This window comes from Eschrichtius robustus, chromosome X, assembly GCF_028021215.1.
Source record: "Eschrichtius robustus isolate mEscRob2 chromosome X, mEscRob2.pri, whole genome shotgun sequence".
NCBI classification, from domain to species: domain Eukaryota; kingdom Metazoa; phylum Chordata; class Mammalia; order Artiodactyla; family Eschrichtiidae; genus Eschrichtius; species Eschrichtius robustus.
The window spans coordinates 39,455,693-39,472,853 of record NC_090845.1 but is presented as its reverse complement, the minus strand read 5'-3'; the positions used below and the strand labels follow the sequence as shown (position 1 = coordinate 39,472,853).

At 37.4% G+C, this 17,161-nt stretch overlaps 2 protein-coding genes across 9 annotated transcripts in view; one reads left to right on the top strand and one right to left on the bottom strand.

Annotated features, from left to right (window-relative positions):
* The window catches only part of CASK (calcium/calmodulin dependent serine protein kinase), a 396,439-nt gene that overhangs the window by 222,412 nt on the left and 156,866 nt on the right, over positions 1–17,161 (top strand). The gene's annotated exons all lie outside the window — the stretch shown is intronic.
* On the bottom strand, positions 1,877–2,887 carry GPR82 (G protein-coupled receptor 82). The gene has a single exon (XM_068532468.1). The coding sequence runs from the start codon at positions 2,885–2,887 to the stop codon at positions 1,877–1,879; it is 1,011 nt and encodes a 336-aa protein (XP_068388569.1).

The following is a 17,161-nucleotide window of genomic DNA, read 5'->3' as shown; positions in this document are numbered from 1 at the left end:
GAGTTCCCAGGTCTTCCTTCGTCTCTGCAAATTAAAAATAATCAGGCAGAAATAAGATTGCTACTATAAAAGAATAGTTGTATACTGTAAATATTTGAAGCCAGCATGTGTTTTTTCTGATGTTTCTCTGAACATTTTCTTTTCTCAGTTAAACATTGAAGTAAAAAAGGAGAAAAAATATTTACTGTTTTCTATTCTTTTTTAATGAAAATTGCACAGATGTGTTGGAAAAACCTCTAGTGATTTTGAACACATGACTCTTGAGGAATCTGTATAGTGAATTGTTTCTATATTTTAAATTCTAGAACGAAACATGCTATGAGATTAAAGGCTGAGAAGTGCCATGTGAACGTTAAACTTTTTGAGCACTGAAGAAATTACCATGTAGAGAATAAATGAGTCTTTAAGCAGTCTCTAATGAAGTAACAGCTTACAGTTAAGGTTTATTCAACTTCAGTTTTATTCAGCTGTTTGTGTTTGGTTCTTATCTGAGCAGAGAGAATGCAAGTACCATAGGAGTAGAAATAGAAAAGAGACTAAAGTTCCAAAGGTGCTTATGATCTCTTTAGGAAGATAAAACACACATTCTTTTTTATTTTAAATTATAATATATATAATACAGAATACAGCCATCATCATTTGTCTTACTGTGACAAGGTTGCATGGGAGAAAGAAATGACCATTCAGAAAGGCTTATTACCCTTTAAATATTTACTTAGATATTGGAGAAAATTTGGGTGACTTATTTAACTATGCACTTCAGTTTTTTCATCAGTAAATTGGCATACGTTAGGGTTGTGATGATTAAAATAATGCATGTGAAGCATGTAAGCAGAGTGCCTGGCACAACAGCAAGTACTTAGTAAAGGATAGCTACTCATAATAGTAACATCATCTGGTTTAATCATAGTACTTATGAATTACATAGTATTTTTTCATTCTACAAATGAAGAACTTAACACTTAAAGAGGGTGATTTGCCTAAGATTGTCCAGCTAAATAAGAGGTGGAACTAGTACTGAATCTAGGGACTCTAACTCCAGAGACCAGTCTTGCAACGACGATACTGTTATACTGCCTATCATTCATTCATTTATTTCACAGAAATTAATTAAACATATTTACATGCTAGGTACTGTTTGTCATTAATAACATTATTTATATTGAATACAGAGGAAAATATACAAAATGTGATGAAGATCAGCATGTAATGACATTATATTCATTTTTATTTTGACAAAGCCTAATCCAAATATTTAAGCATATTTATAAATAACATCTACTTAATAAATACTGGAATCAATGAATATTGCTTCTCCCAGGATCATGAACCAGATAACACCAAATAAATAATGTGTTTATAAAATAAAACCTTGGATTTTTACAGTACATTATTCATACATTTAGATAGGACTTAAATGAGGAAATTTCTTATTCACTTTTTTCTTTTACTCATTTTTAAAGCTACCAACAAGACATTACGCATAGATGGACCCTTGTATTCTAACTACTAAAAAGTAGAAAAGTCATAAACCATTTGCTTCTTTATCCTATAGTTGTGACGTATTTTGTTTTGAATAGAAGCATCCATGGTTGAGTTTCAACAAAAAATGGTCTGTTGGTTTCATATGCAGTGGGATCCTTTCAATATGCTTGACTTTTGCCTCTGTTAACTCTCTGCCATCTCAACTTTCACTATAAGTAGAACCGTAAAGTGAGTTTTATGTTTGCTTGTTTGTTTGTTTATTTTTAAAAGCCAAAGAGATTTTCTTGGTGCCTATTATCAACCAAACTATGACCTGTTAATCATGTAGTTTAGGGTCCCTAATAGAGTTACATGAACACTTTTCTGTTAGGTGTTGTTTTCCATTCAGAAATCAACCAGAGGGTTGTATATGTGGTGACTCAGATTTTGTAAAGAGATCATATAGTGTCTTCTTGAATGTTTTATCTAAAAAAAGAAATATAATGGGGTCTGTGCTACTTCTGGCTGATGCAAGACAGGTGAGGATGTTTTTTATCTCAATTAAATAATTCAATTGCTGACAGTCCGCTCCTTGGTGTAGAACAAAAAAAATGGGTTTAAAAATGCCGTATGGAAGGAAGCAAACTATTAGTAGAATCTGGATGACCAAAAGGTGCCTTTTCACAGAGCTATAAGTCAAATCTTTCTCTGTAATGGATGTACAGGTCCTTATTTTTCTCAGATGGTTGACAAAAGAGTAATATGATGTTAGTACGACTAAAAATGAAAATCCAATAAATGTGGTTCCAATGAGGCCTGCAGTCTGAGAGATCATGGCTCCTAGTTCCATCTGCTGATTGTAGCACAGGGTCTCTTCTCCTTCTGTGGCCTCCACAACTGAGTAGTATATGATAATTGGAATAATTATACCTAGAACAACTACCCATATGTAAACACATAGTTTTCTAGCAAAGTTGGGCTGGCGAAATTTTTTCAGTAACTGGCCATAAAATATTTTCTCATAGCATGAAGTGGTCTCTTGCGTGGAATCCTTTTTCATTAAGGTAGCATAGCGGCTTATGGCAATCCAACTTAAAATTAAGAGGCTGACAAACATACTTACATGCATGGATAGAGTTCCCAAAAAATTGACCACCCTGCATCGCACAGATTGATATTCCCATTGAAAACCTTTCAGGAAATAGATACCCATGAAAGGCATGGCACTGCACACAAGCAAGTTTGCAGTCACAAGATGTGCTAGGTAGATGTGCGTTGATGTTTTCTTAGCTATTTTTGTTAAAAATACCCACTGAGAGAGAGAATTTCCAAAGAGGCCAATGATACAAAGGAAGATATAAATGATCGGTAAAGCCATGGAAGAGATCATGGATGGTTGAATACATGTTGAGTTGTTACTCATTTATATCAGATTTCCTTGAATTTTGCCACAGGAACTAGAACAGAATTGCAGATATTTAGTATTAAAATTATAGATGGTATTTCAGCTAAATAGTTTTTTTATAAAGCATTGGATAAAATAGTAACAAATATATTGGATGAAAAGGGAAAGTATAGATGCCTTCTCACCTTTTCTAATCACGATTGTCCAATTGAAATAAAAGAAAGTTGATTATTGTGGATGGTGCCTTTGTCTAAAAAACAAAATTTGATAGAAATAGTTAAATGCCTGAGATTTATTATTTTATACTAGAGAAATTTATAACTCTTATATTAGATTTTAAGGCAATTTGTAAATGACAATTGATTTTTAGCCTAGAAAGGTAATTTAAAAAATTTTAAGGCACATACTAGCCAAAGGAAAGTGTTGCAAAAGTATTTTGTGGCCATGTTAATAGAAGACCGATTTTTAATTACCACATTAATTGTACATAAATACTTTTCAAAATGGTGTCTTTTCATGGCTAAAGAACTTCTCTATAATCTAATACTATTAGAAAAGTCATTTTTCATATTTCAGAAGTAAACTTAATTCTACATAAACAGTCAGGCAAGATCCTGAATTGAACAGAAGGAAAGTGTAGTGACCAAGGATAGACACCAGAATCCCAGGGTCCTTACCAAATGGCATCAGTAATTTCTTGTTTCAAATATTTAATGCTAATCTATCATACTTCAATAAAAATCTAGTTTAAGATTCTGTGTCAAAACTATAGTTGCTACTGCTTGTTGGTTAGAGCACCCTCATGTGTCTTTGTGTGTAATTTAGTATCTTGGTTTTTCAGAGAAGTTTTTTTTTTAGAAGATATTTTAATCACAGTATAAATGCAGGTGTGATTTTGCTTTTTTAATGTCTTATTTTTAAATATTTCTTGCTTCAAAAGGTATACATACAAACTCCTTTTCATTCTTATTTTTCTCATGCCTTTACTTCTTTCAGGTGGAAGTAAGAAAACTTTTTGGATTCTGGTCAAATAAAAATCATGAGCTCTATTCAGAATGTGCTTCATTTCTCTGTATTTTTCACCATACCTTTCTAAGTACCACATTCTCCACTCTTTTATAATCTAGAATAGGGATTCTCGATCTTTTTCTTCTCATTCTCTCTTTTGATAAACACAAAACTTTTTACTACCCACCGCCTTCTGAGATTCTTGTATGCCCCCAGCCCCTCAGGAATATTTTACTCTCTACCCCTCTTCAGAATCATGATTATATTTTCTGCATCTTAGATTATAGAAATAGGGATTTTTCCCAAAATATACCATTATAATTTTGAAATAACTTTTTAAACCAATCTTCACCCAAAGGCTTGAAAGCTTGAGTATCTCTAGGTTCAAGTACTAAGACCCTTAATGTCTACCAGTGTCTTTATCATTTTATTTTGTTGCTTTGCAATTTTTATTTAGAAAACGGTCGATATGCTTCAGAGTGAGTTTGTATCTGAATCCAGTACAGCCTGGCAAATTGGAATTGATTTAAAAATCAGTCAGATTGGGCTTCCCTGGTGGCGCAGTGGTTGGGGGTCTGCCTGCCAATGCAGGGGACACGGGTTCGAGCCCTGGTCTGGGAAGATCCCACATGCCGCGGAGCAACTACGTCCGTGAGCCACAATTACTGAGCCTGCGTGTCTGGAGCCTGTGCTCCGCAACAAGAGAGGCCGCGACGGTAAGAGGCCCGCGCACCGCGATGAAGAGTGGCCCCCGCTCGCCGCAACTAGAGAAAGCCCTCGCAGCCCAACACAAACGAAGACCCAACACAGCCAAAAATAATAAATAAATAAATAAATAAATAAATAAATTAAAAAAAAAAAAATCAGTCAGATTAAAAAAAAAAAAGGTTCTGAAGAACCTAGGGGCAGGACAGGAATAAAGACACAGAGGTAGATAATGGACTTGAGGACACGGGGAGGGGGAGGGTTAATCTGGGACGAAGTGAGAGAGTAGCATTGACATATATACACTACCAAATGTAAAATAGATAGCTAGTGGGAAGCAGCCGCATAGCACAGGGAGATCAGCTCCGTGCTTTGTGACCACCTAGAGGCTTGGGATAGGGGGGTGGGAGGGAGACGCAAGAGGGAGGGGATATGGGGATATATGTATACATATAGCTGATTCACTTTGTTATACAGCAGAAACTAACACAACATTGTAAAGCAATTATACTCCTATAAAGATGTTCAAAAAAAAAAAAAAGATTGAGGCTGAAATGAAATATTTACAGATAAACACCACCTGAGGGAGTTTATCAACAAGAGACTATCACTAAAGGAACTTTAAAGGATGTAGTTTAGGAAGAAAGAAAATGCTCCCCAAAGGATGGTCTGCAGTGCAAAAAGGAATGATGAGCAAATAAAATCGTAAACATTTATGTAAATCCAAACAAAAATGGTCACGTATTTTAAGAGTAATTTCAAATTTGTGGATTTAAAACAGGATAGAACGAAAGTGCTGGACAAGAATAATATGCAAGTCAAGACTGGGATCTAACTTGATGTTCCAGTGTCTTTGTATTCTTTGGGAGTGGGATTAACATACTGTTTCACTTTAATATATGTCGAGTTAAATATGCATGACAAAATTTCAAGGTAACCACCTAAAAAATAGGAATAGAGTGCTGAAATTCTAATTTACTGGGGGGTGGGGAGATGGAACAAAAATGAAAAAAATCAATTAAAATATGGAATAAATATTTTTAAAAAGCAAGATTATAGAAATCAACAAAATAAATATTAATGGACTAACCTTGCCCATGAAAAGAGCAATCAGGGACGCAGTGAGAGAGTGGCATGGACATATATACACTACCAAATGTAAAATAGATAGATAGTGGGAAGCAGCCGCATAGCACAGGGAGATCAGCTCGGTGCTTTGTGTCCACCTAGTTGGGGGGATAGGGAGGGTGGGAGGGAGATGCAAGAGGGAGGAGGTATGGGGATATATGTGTACATATAGCTGATTCACTTCGTTATACAGCAGAAACTAACACAGCAATGTAAAGCAATTATACTCCAATAAAGATGTTTTAAAAAAAATCAGTCAGAGAGTGAAATTAGCCAGTTTATTTCTTAAGAAAAAATTATCTGATCAAAGTAAATTTTTATATTACATAAGGAATGGAGCTTCCTTTTATGATGATGTTAAAGAAAAACACTAGCCCCTGCCTTGTGTAGATAATGCATTATGTACTAAAATCTATAAAGATGGTGCTTCTGTATTAATGGATAGTATTCCTTTTCTTTTTTAAATGAGACCACCACATAGAGCATCTGTTATCTCATATTATTCATTACCATTGCCTTGCTTTTCTACTAGCAAATGCTTCAGAACAGAAGAAGGGTAAAAAGACTTTCACAGAGGCTAGCTTTATCAGACAGATGACATCGAAACTCTATAGGAACCTTCACTATAACAAACGACAACTAGTTGACCATCTTTAGCTTCCCAAACATCAAATTTGTATCTACTGTGTACCTCTCCTTGAAAAGTAAAGTTTGATTATAAAACTGCTAGATAATTATTTTCTAAAATTTAGAAAATACTCTAAAGCTTAAGAAATCAAATAACAATCATGTTATATATACAGAATTGCTCTCTAGAAAATGTGTACAAGTCTGCATTCCCCTCAGCAGAATGTCTTGTCTTGAATCACTCCTGTAACACATTGTGCCTCTGCTAATTTGACAAATGAAAGAAGTCTACAATTCTAACTTCAGTTACTAACAATTATCTATATAATTAACATGCTGACCTTTCTTAATGATCAGTTTTCAAAACTTAAACATTTTAGTCCTGTTAGAGTTTTTATAGAGTTAACTTTTAAGTTAAAAGTGATCAGTCTTACCTGTATGAGTAGTTTATGCCAACCAAGGCTCTGTTGTTCAGGGTGATGATGCTAAATTTCAGATTTTAAATTCTCTGATCATCACTCTTCCATTATCTTTCAGTTTTAGTCAGCGTGAATAGATTCTTGCATGACACGAACTGCAGTGGGAAGAAAAGGAAATTAAACAGAGTATTGAAGAAATTCAATAGTTACGGTGAATGTAGCAACTACCTTCTCAAGAAAAAAAAACCAAACTCATTTCTCTATTTCTATAGTGGGAGGAAATTAGTGGACAGTATATATACTGTGCTTCCTTTTGATTATTTCATGAACCGGTTACACCTCATTTAACTTCATTAGCATGCTTGGCAGAAGTTAAGTTCAACGGTTTAATCCCCACAACTAGTTAGTTTTGTACAATACAGTGGTAGAGGGAACCACTCCATAGTAACCCAATAAAATATTGGTACAAACTTGTCTGTAAAATCGTTTGTGGACGGCTTATTTGCAATTCAGCTTTATCACGAATAAAGGGAAACTAAATGCAAAGTTTTCTTACTTGTAGCAGGTTACTGGAATCAAATATAGAGCTGGGGGATAAAGAAGTGAGGCCCAGAGCAGTACATTCAGGGGTTTGGGTCTCATCTTGGTTAACTAATGAACTAACTTATTCTACTTCAAATTGTCCTGTGCTGCCCTCCATTCAGCTTCAAAGTAGTACATTGTTTGGAGCATTTCATAATGAATTTGGGGAGTCCTGGAAAGTGCCAGAATCCGAAGACCAAATATGCCTCAAATAAAATCAATAGTTATATTACAATATAAAGAATTGTGAAACCAATTTTATGTATAGTATTGTTTAATCAGTCTATGAACTATTAACTAAATGAAAGCTAAGTGTGTACAGCTGAGGAGCCAGACCTGCATCACACATTACCCTTCCTTGGGTAGTTAAACCAGTGGGAGTCTGAGAATGGGAACAGAAATCTAACTTCATCAAGCTCGAGCACTTTAGTTATCAGTAAATCTTCATTTAAAATTAATAAGCGTACTTTGCCAGTTCTCATAACCCCTGATGCTTATCTTATTTCTTGTTGATTGCCTAAATCCTTCCTAATGTTTGCTAATACTTCTCTGTAAAACAAAAGTGAGGACTACCTGAGTGTCTGGATTTTGTTCTGCTGTTATTCATCTTTGCATTTGCAGTGCTTGCCATCATTTAACTAAGAACAGTGACTCATCCAGGGGTACATGGCCATTGATTGCAGAGTAATTTGACCTCTGGAATTCCTATCATTTTTACTTCAACAATTTTTCATGTTCCAGGAAGGAATTATTTAGAACAAAAAAACACTTCAAAATAATATAGAGAAGAAAGAATGGAAAAGGAATCCTGTTTATAAGTGATTGAAAGATAATTTTAGTATTACCTGTTTGAGGCTTAAGTACCTTTGGTCCAAGAAAAAAGAATGTCCTTACTCTCCACAACTTATCTTCTATTGTCCCCAAAGTCAGTAGATGACACCATCACTTCTTCAGTTATTCAAGCCAAAAACCTAGGAATCATCCTTGATTCCTCTCTTTCCTTCACATCTCACAGCCAATCAATTGCTGCTACTGCAGTTTCTACCACCACCACACCAGTATTAGCCACATTTAATGAAAGCCTATTATGTGCCAGGCATCCTGTTATGTGCTTTATATGCGTGTCTTATTCAATCTTCACAATACCCTGTTAAATAAATACTATGAAATAAATATCTTCATTTTAAAGGTGAGGAAAAGTGAACCTCAGAAATGTTGCATAAGTTGCCCAAGGTCGTGCAGCCATCTGTCCTCACAGAGCAAGTGATTAAAAAGAACAAGGCCATAGTTGCAATGCCTGTTTTTGATCTAGCCTCTAAAGTCAACACTGTCACTTCTGCAGTATTCTGTTGGTCACCCAAAGCCAGCAGTGATTCAGTGTGGGAGGGATAAATATCAGGAGGTGATGGTCATTGGGAGCCATCTTGGAAGCTGGCTACCACAGATGTCAATCAACCATTGAACCAAAGAAGAGTCAGAAGTACTGCTCAAAACGATGGTCAGATGACTGATAATTTATCGGGCAAGAATGCCTGGATAGGTGTAATTTTCACCATTTCTTCCTCTATTTTGATTTTTTTTTTTAGTGCTCTGTAGTTTTCTTAAACAGTGCAATTCACAAATATTTATTGGAGTTCCTACTGTGTTTCTAGTGGCATGTGGAGGTCACAGAAGTATATCAACCACAAGCTAATTTAGGGTCTCTGGAAATTCAAGAGCGGTTCCAGAAGCAAGCCAAGATTCAGATTAATATGTGATGTGTGGTACAGACTTTAAGTGCTCTATGAATTAGAAAGGGAGAAAACTAAATCAGAGTGGTTCTTACAGTCCAAAGGAACCGAAAGGAAAGAGAAGAGAATGCATGGTGAGCAACAATCCTCTGCCAGTACCAGGCAGAACATTTTACATGTAAGAGCCCTAGCGATGGGTGGTGGTAGCCCCGTTTTACACATGAGGAAATTGAGTCTCAAAGATGTTAAATAGCATGCCCAAGGTGACACAACTAGTAAATTAACTTCAAGGCACATGTTTGGTTTTTTTTCAACCTCACCCTCTACCTTAGCAGAAATTACTGGTTTTTCTCTAGAGTCAATAAGGGTATCTTATGGTAAGTAAACTGGAATCAAGTTTTGAATACTTTTAATTTCATTCAGACAGGGTTTCTAGACTCTAAGTAGCAGAATTGACTGGAAGAACTCAAGCCCAATTTTTTTCTTTCTTTGAAAACTTTGGACTTCAGTAAGCTCATTTTCATCCCATCGATGTCAGTATAAATTCTTTATGATTTAAGTGATTTTGAGTTCCCTAATTGAAATACAAGGAAATTTTTATTTATATTTTCCTAACATACTGGGAAGTATTATTGCAATTGGTAAAAGGTGTAAATGTCAGAGGATACAAGATTAACAGAAATACAACTTGTCAGGCAGAAATTTCAAGAATTGCAAGTTCTGTGTAAAAATGGCCCCTTGGACTTTTCTCATTTAGGTCACCTACAGTTTTCTTTGGTTCTCATTCATCTTTCCCATGCTTCTCCTCTTCACAGTTCTGCTTCTGTTTCCAAGTCTAAATGCTCTTGCCTAACCATTCTAATTACTTCCTATATCATTGCCAAATACTGGCTTCCTAAGTGTTCTGCTCTGACCCTTATGATTTACTCCTTGAGGTGTTAGAGTAGTTCCCCAGAGGGTAAGTCCTGCCTTGTACGAAGTTTCCTGCTTTTTAGATGTTTGAGTTTCAAAGGGCGGGCATGCTATAATTTACTTTGACAATCCATGGTGAGCTGTGTTCAGCAGGGGTGCATGACAGCTTTCCTGACGGATTACTGGGGTTAGGATAGGGTCCCTTTTCAACTTGCCTCGGAGCCAGAACCCAGAAGACACAGGACAGCTCAGTCACACCTGAACCATTGTGCTTCAACTAGACAGTTATTTTGGGCTACCCAAGCTAGTGTCTTCTAAAATGGCGACAGTTGGCCTTTTAAGCACTCTATTTGACCCATCAGAAGTTCAGAGCGTTGGGAGGCTGGTGTGCAGGAAGAGAAGACGTGCCTTATGTAGTCCACATTAGAACTTCATATTCAAAAGATAATTATTTCTTCAAGGGGGAGTTGGGGTTGGGGTGCAGTGGAAGCCTTTATCCAGTTCATTGCACACCCGAGCCAGTAGTTACCTTTAGGAGGAGTGAAGCAGAGACCTGTTACTCAAAGCTGTGGTTTGTTCAAGGTTCTCTGAGTCCCCCCCGCTCTCTTCAGGATGTGGTGTCTGGCCACAGCCCTGTCTTTGTCTCCAGTTGCACTGTGCTCAGGCCCTTGCTGTCTACCACGAGCAGCTATAATCATGGCTGTCCCACCCTTAATCAGGGTGTGGAGATCCTCTACTTGCTGCTACGAGCTGGTTTCTCAGCAAACCATGGGAGTATTTTCCTCAAGAACTATTAAAAAACAGCAGAAATTACAGTCCAAAGTTTGTAAATTTATAATAGCACAGAAAAGTGATTAGCTTTGTAAGAAAGGTCTAATGACTAAATGGACCTGCCAGAGTTTCACTATACTTCACCTTTGGCTTTTGTCTTTCCATATCGGCTTGAATGCACTGGATAGACATTTTCTTCTAGAAATGCACACCATAGAAACATGGTGACAGTCATTAGAATTGGAATGACCTCAGAAGTGGCAGTTGGAAGACAGATGGGAAATTAGCAGGTTTAGGGAAAGGGAAACTTTAGCATTGGATTAGATGAGGCAAAGATATTTTTGAGGACAGTCAAATTTTGAATTTCAACGTCTTTGAGTCAGTCAAGTTTGGTTCATATCATGCTTCAGAACCTACCTTTTGTTTTCAGGTTCTTTGAAAAGCCAAAAGTAGATTAAAATTTCTGAAAATGAAGCATTTGATTTTAGAATTCTAAAAATAATTTAAGCCATTGTATTGCCACAGGTACAAAACACATACATACACGTTGGATTATGACTTGCAATGAGATTTAGGGAGTTAAAAAGACATCATATATCAGTGCCCAGAAACCTCACCACTGCCCCTTTCTTCTCAAGAGCATTTCCTGGACATTTTATTACCAATCACTTCTTTGGAATTTCTAGATAAAATTGTCTTGAGGTTAAATCTCCTGCTCCATGTCACTATCTTTATTCAAGGGGAAAAAAAAGAGATGTCAAAGGAAGATGAGGAAGAGTTGGGTATCTGAGGTCTTACATCCTGTACCTATTAGTATCTATATTTATTTTCTCTTATTAAGAACCCCAAATATTGAAGTAACAAGCTTTCCTGAGAACCACGTTTAGAAAATGTATAATAATAATAAATGACAACCACTGAAGTGCTTTTATATATATTCACTTAATTGTTAAGATATTTAATTAAGATATCTCTCAGATGGATACTATTATTACTATCATTTTCTAGATCAGAAGATTTAGGTCCATGGAGGATAAATAACTTGTTGATGGTAATGTAACTGGTGTATTGTAGGGCCTATATTTGAACCCAGGTAGTGTGACTTCAGATCCCATATTCTTAGCTACTACCAGAATCTGGATTATTGTTTTAGATAAAGGTGACCAAGTGTCCCTGGTGACCAAAAATGTATCAGTTTTCAATCTGGAAATTTATTAATTACTTATCAGTTACAGAGGGGAAAAGTACTAGTACAATGGAGAGTTGGCAGCAATCTGATGGTCATATTTTGAGACTCTCTGAATATATTTTTTCCGCTTTCACCCAGTGGATTTTAGCATTCATTGATGGTCCTTGCCTGAATCGTTGCTTATATTGGTGCTTGCGTCTTTATAATGTTTTGACAGAGATATATTAGACTTGAAGTAGTCATTTTAAGGTATCACTCTAAACAAGTGTTGGTGTCTTATTAGATATTTCTCAAATTGTACTATATGTGGTATAGTTTCTAATATTACCATGTGGTCTCTTCTTCCTCCTCCATCAAAAAGCCAGCCTAAAATCTATTGTTTTAATAAACCTGCAAATAAAATATTGAAGCCAGGAAATATAAGTTCTCTGGAGTTCCATATCGCCAGAAGTATCTGGTAGAGAAAATTGGAAAGAAGAAACCACAGTTACATTTTAACACAGAAAAAGTCTGTAGAGAATCATTTTCTTTGGCAACGCTTTGACCAGCAGAGGGCAATCTATTACCAGCCCTAGTTAAACCTCTTTTGCTGTTAAAGGCTGAAGCATAAGCTGCCCGCCTTGCACTATTTTCCAGCTAGAAACTTAGAACAATTTAAAAGTTTAGTTTTTTTAAGCTCTAACAAAATGATTCTTTATCTTAGTAGCTGAAAAACACTTTAAACGTGATAGAATAAAACTAATTGTATGGACAATGGATTTCTGTCCTTAAGCTGAAAACCCATTGACACTCATCTGCCTTTAATAGGCTATGTCCTTTGGAGATTTCGTTTTGTTTTGTACTAGTGATTATCACAAGAGTCACCTTTGTAAAATCATTCAGAACTACAATTATCCTAGCGGTAAAAAGAAAGTCTGACCTTTTAGTATGCGAAAGTTTTTCTCATATCTTTAGTTTTTCTTAACTTTTTTTTTTAATCATAGCAATTTATGGACATAGTTTTTAATAGTCAAATAATACTAAAAGGCTTGTAATGAAAACGACATGTCATGTCTATCAACAAGTGTAATTTAAAGTGTATTTTACCTAATGAAAGCATAGGAGAAATCACCTTTACCCTCCACTGTAGTCACTTCTTCCTGTCAACTTAAACTACACAGATCCCCTCCTGTTAAGATACCACCTAACCAGTTGCCTCATCATGCAGCATATGCTTGTTATCCCTGACAACTCATGGTTCGTTACTAAATCTTCAATAACCCTGCCACTCTCCACTCTGCAGTGGTTTGGAAAATAAATATCTCTCCCTCTCTCTTTCACACCCAGATACACACACAGACACACACACAGCTTTTAAGCAAAACAGAGGCATTGTCTTTTTTGTTAATGAAATTACTTACTATATTTGTTGTCACCTTTTTAGAAATTAATGGTACACATATTTTTAATTTAATTTTATATGCATCATTTACCTATTGCTGCATGCCAAACCACCGCCAGACTTGGTGGCTTATGACAACAACCATTTGTTCGTTCTCAATCCTGCAATTTGTTCTGGGCTCAGCCAGGCAGTTCTACTGTCAGTCTCTCCTGGAGTCATTCATGCAGCTTCTTAGTTATCTGGCAGCTCAGCTGAGGCTGGATGGTCCATGATGGTCTCTCTCATGTCTGGAGCCTCAGCTGAGATGGTTGTGCGGGCTGAGTATCTCCATGTGATATTTCATCCTGGGTTTATCTACACCGTGATGGTCTTGGGGTTCCAGGAGCACAAAACTGGAAGCTGCAAGGCCTCTTAAGGCCTTGCTTAGATGCCATACAATGTCCACCATGTTTTATTGGTCAAAGCTAGTCACGATACCTGCTCAGATTCAAGAGGTGGGCAAAGACTCCACTTCTGGATGGGAAGAGCTGCAGAGAATTTATTTTTTTTTAATTTATTCATTTAATTTATTTATTTTTGGCTGCATTGGGTCTTCTTTGCTGCGCGTGGGCTTTCTCTAGTTGCAGCTAGCGGGGGCTATTCTTCGTTGCGGTGCGCGGGCTTCCCATTGCGGTGGCGTCTCGTTGCTCTCTTGTTGGCGGAGCACGGTCTCTAGGCGCACGGGCTCTAGAGTGCAGGCTCAGCAGTTGTGGTGCACGGGCTCAGTAGTTGTGGCGCACGGGCTTAGTTGCTCCGTGGCATGTGGGATCTTCCCGGACCACGGCTCGAACCCGTGTCCACTGCATTGGCAGGTGGATTCTTAACCACTGAGCCATCAGGGAAGTCCCACTGCAGAGAATTTTAATCTACCACATTTTCTTTACTGTGCTTGCAACAGCAGTGTTCTAACTAGATTTTTATATTTTTTTCCTCAAAGTACAGTACATTGGCTCTTCCTTTGGGATTAATATAGTATGTGTACTTCAGAGTCCATTGCTTCTTGGATAACATCCAAAAAGAAAAGTTAAGTTTACTTTGCAAAGGGATACCCACTGTGCCTCAGTTCAGTCATGGAGCTGTCATTTTCTTTTGATTATTTCTTGTATTAAAAGGTGTACTGAAAGTATCAGGAATCCATGCTGTTTCCTTTGTACTTTTCATCCTCTGTAAATAGCCCTTTTCTATTTCCAGAACTAATCTAGCTTTGCAGTAAAACTAGAAGAAAAGTCTGTTTCTGCTTACCTGATCCTAAGAACTGGATAATTAATTGAGATCTCCAATACTAGAGCCTAAAAGGATACAGAGGGATGCTTAGTCTAGCTTGCCCCTTTAGTAGCTTTTCCCCCCACCGTGCTAGGTTGTACTTATTACTGGAGGTTTAGTTATTTGCAGGATCACAAATGCCAACTATCAGAGCATGAGACCATCAGTTACTTATTTAGCTGACACCTCTCACTACTTGCCACATATATTTGGAACTCTATAATCAGTCCGCACAAGAGCTGACCCTGTGTGTTCCAGTGTTTTTCAAGTCTCACTGGCCACAAAGGGGAACTGAATATGAACATGCATGCAAACCTCATCAGTTCCCTTTGCAACCAGCTGAAAGTTGTTTTTAATATAGCGGAAACTGTTTTTCTTTTGAGTACAAACGAAATTTCCACCCAAATAATGAAGCATTTCTGCTTCTGACAAATCAGGGAACACATAAGAGGACACTAAATTGCGAGAAAGGCAATTAAAAGAGAAAGTCAGAAAATAAAGAGATAAAACTGAACTGGGGAAGAGAAAGAGGTGCTGCTGAGTACAGGAAAGGAAAAAAAATAGAGGGGGCAGTATTGAAGATCTTGGTAGGTGACAACATGAGAAGAGGCAGGAAACATAGAAAGGAAATGTGTATAACAGGAAAGGGCCTGTAACAGTATTGCCAGCAGTGTTAAAGGAAGGCATTAAGATTTTTTAGTCCAGAAGTTTGCCATTGGATAAAATTTGAAAATATCACACATCAGAGGGATTACCATTCCCACCTGAGTTTATACTATTGAGCCAGTTTTACAGTGAAGGTGCCTTGACCCCGCTTCAGGATGCAATGCAGTAACCTGTTTGACCACTCTGATTATGCATAACAAAACCAAGGATCAGTAAGAAAGCAAAAAGAAATGAGCACCTAACATAACAAATGTCACAAAACTCCCAGAATCCATCAACTTATTTTAGATAGAGTTTAAACAGTCTCTGTAGCAGTAAATATTAATGAATGCCTGTGATGTGCTGAGCAAGGGACATGGGACAAATCTGCTACAAAAGAAGATTCTGGGAAACTGCTTGGGGACCATTGACCATACAGCAAGCAGCCTCCTTCCGCTGCCCCCCCCCCCCCGGCCGCACACATCTGAATAGCCCTGAGGGCACGACTGTATGGGCACAACATGATGGGGCAACAAGATCACAGGTGGCCCCTGGTTGCCACTCATTATTAAGGTATTGAATGTTCTGTAAAACCCAAAACTTCTGTTAAAGGGATCTAAAGAACATCTAATCCCAACTTTATTAAATGCTCGCAATGCTTTGCTGCCTTTCCAGCCTGCTGAGGATCCATACTATATTGAAATAGTTCTACTAGCAAATAACTCACTGGCTTTCTATTCCATTTGAGATCTGCAGTTGTTAGAAAAGCCTCTTCTACAGTCTGGTGAAACATGCTGCTTGCAACTCCCATCCTTCACTGGTCCTCTTTCTGCTTGCTGTCTGAGGCTACACACACACACACACACGCACACGCACACGCACACGCACACGCACATATTTTTGCTCTAATGCCTTTCTTTTAGTCTTCTGCTTTAAGGCTAAGTAATCCCATTCTTTCAAACTGTCCCTCTTCTGGCATCCTCTCCTCTTCTACTTGCTCAAGTTTCAGAGTATGGTTCTGACAGCATGGGTCTGCTGTAGCTCCTGTCCTGGACGTTGCTGTTATTAGTGAAAGCTAAAGTTAAATTACCCTTTATGAGTGCTTTCCCCACCTCATTTGGTCCAGGTCAGCTTCCACTGTGTATCTTCCTAGTTCTGGTGTGTACCTTCAGCTTCTGACCATTCCATTTTATATATTTCCCCTGTCTTTCCTTTGGCATTTGAGTATTTCAGTAACATATATTGAATGTTTCCTAATGGCCAAGAACATTTATTCACTCGTTTAGTCTCCATAACACTATGAGTTAGGTGTTCCTATTATTTTTGTTTTCTCAGTAGAGGAAAGAGAGCTTGTACAAAGTTACATAGTAAGTGCTGGAGCCAGAAATTGAACTCAGGCAGTCTGGTTGCAGCAGCTGCCCTATTAACCTGTCCATTATGCTGCCTCTCAGTTCATTATTTAATGTTTAATGTCAGTAGGCTAAGAAGACCTATTGGATGCAGCGCCACCATAATCCTCCCCATGGCTTTACCAGTGGGATGGTAATACTCTTGGTCCATTGGTTAAGACTGTTCCCCTGGACTCTGTCTGGGTGGGCAATACCAACATCTTCCTAGTCTCCACCCCCCTTTTTCTAACAAGTTTCCCTCACTTACCTGCTAGTGAGTGGCCAATTCTTTCTTTAAATATGTTGATACACTTAACAGGTCAGCTCCTGGTCTAGGAGACTTTCTATCCCTTTAAAATCGTTTGCATATCTGTAATACTTAGATGTTTGAATTTTGTAGGTTAAGTCTGAGAAAACATTTTTGTTCTCAGGGGACACCTCGTTTGCACTCCTATGTACTATACTATTTCTGACTGAAATGCCAAGCTGTCTAATTATAAGATAA

Bases quoted from the DNA above. Each gene is read 5' to 3' on its own strand.
- GPR82 (XM_068532468.1), bottom strand. From the start codon at position 2,887: ATGAGTAACAACTCAACATGTATTCAACCATCCATGATCTCTTCCATG.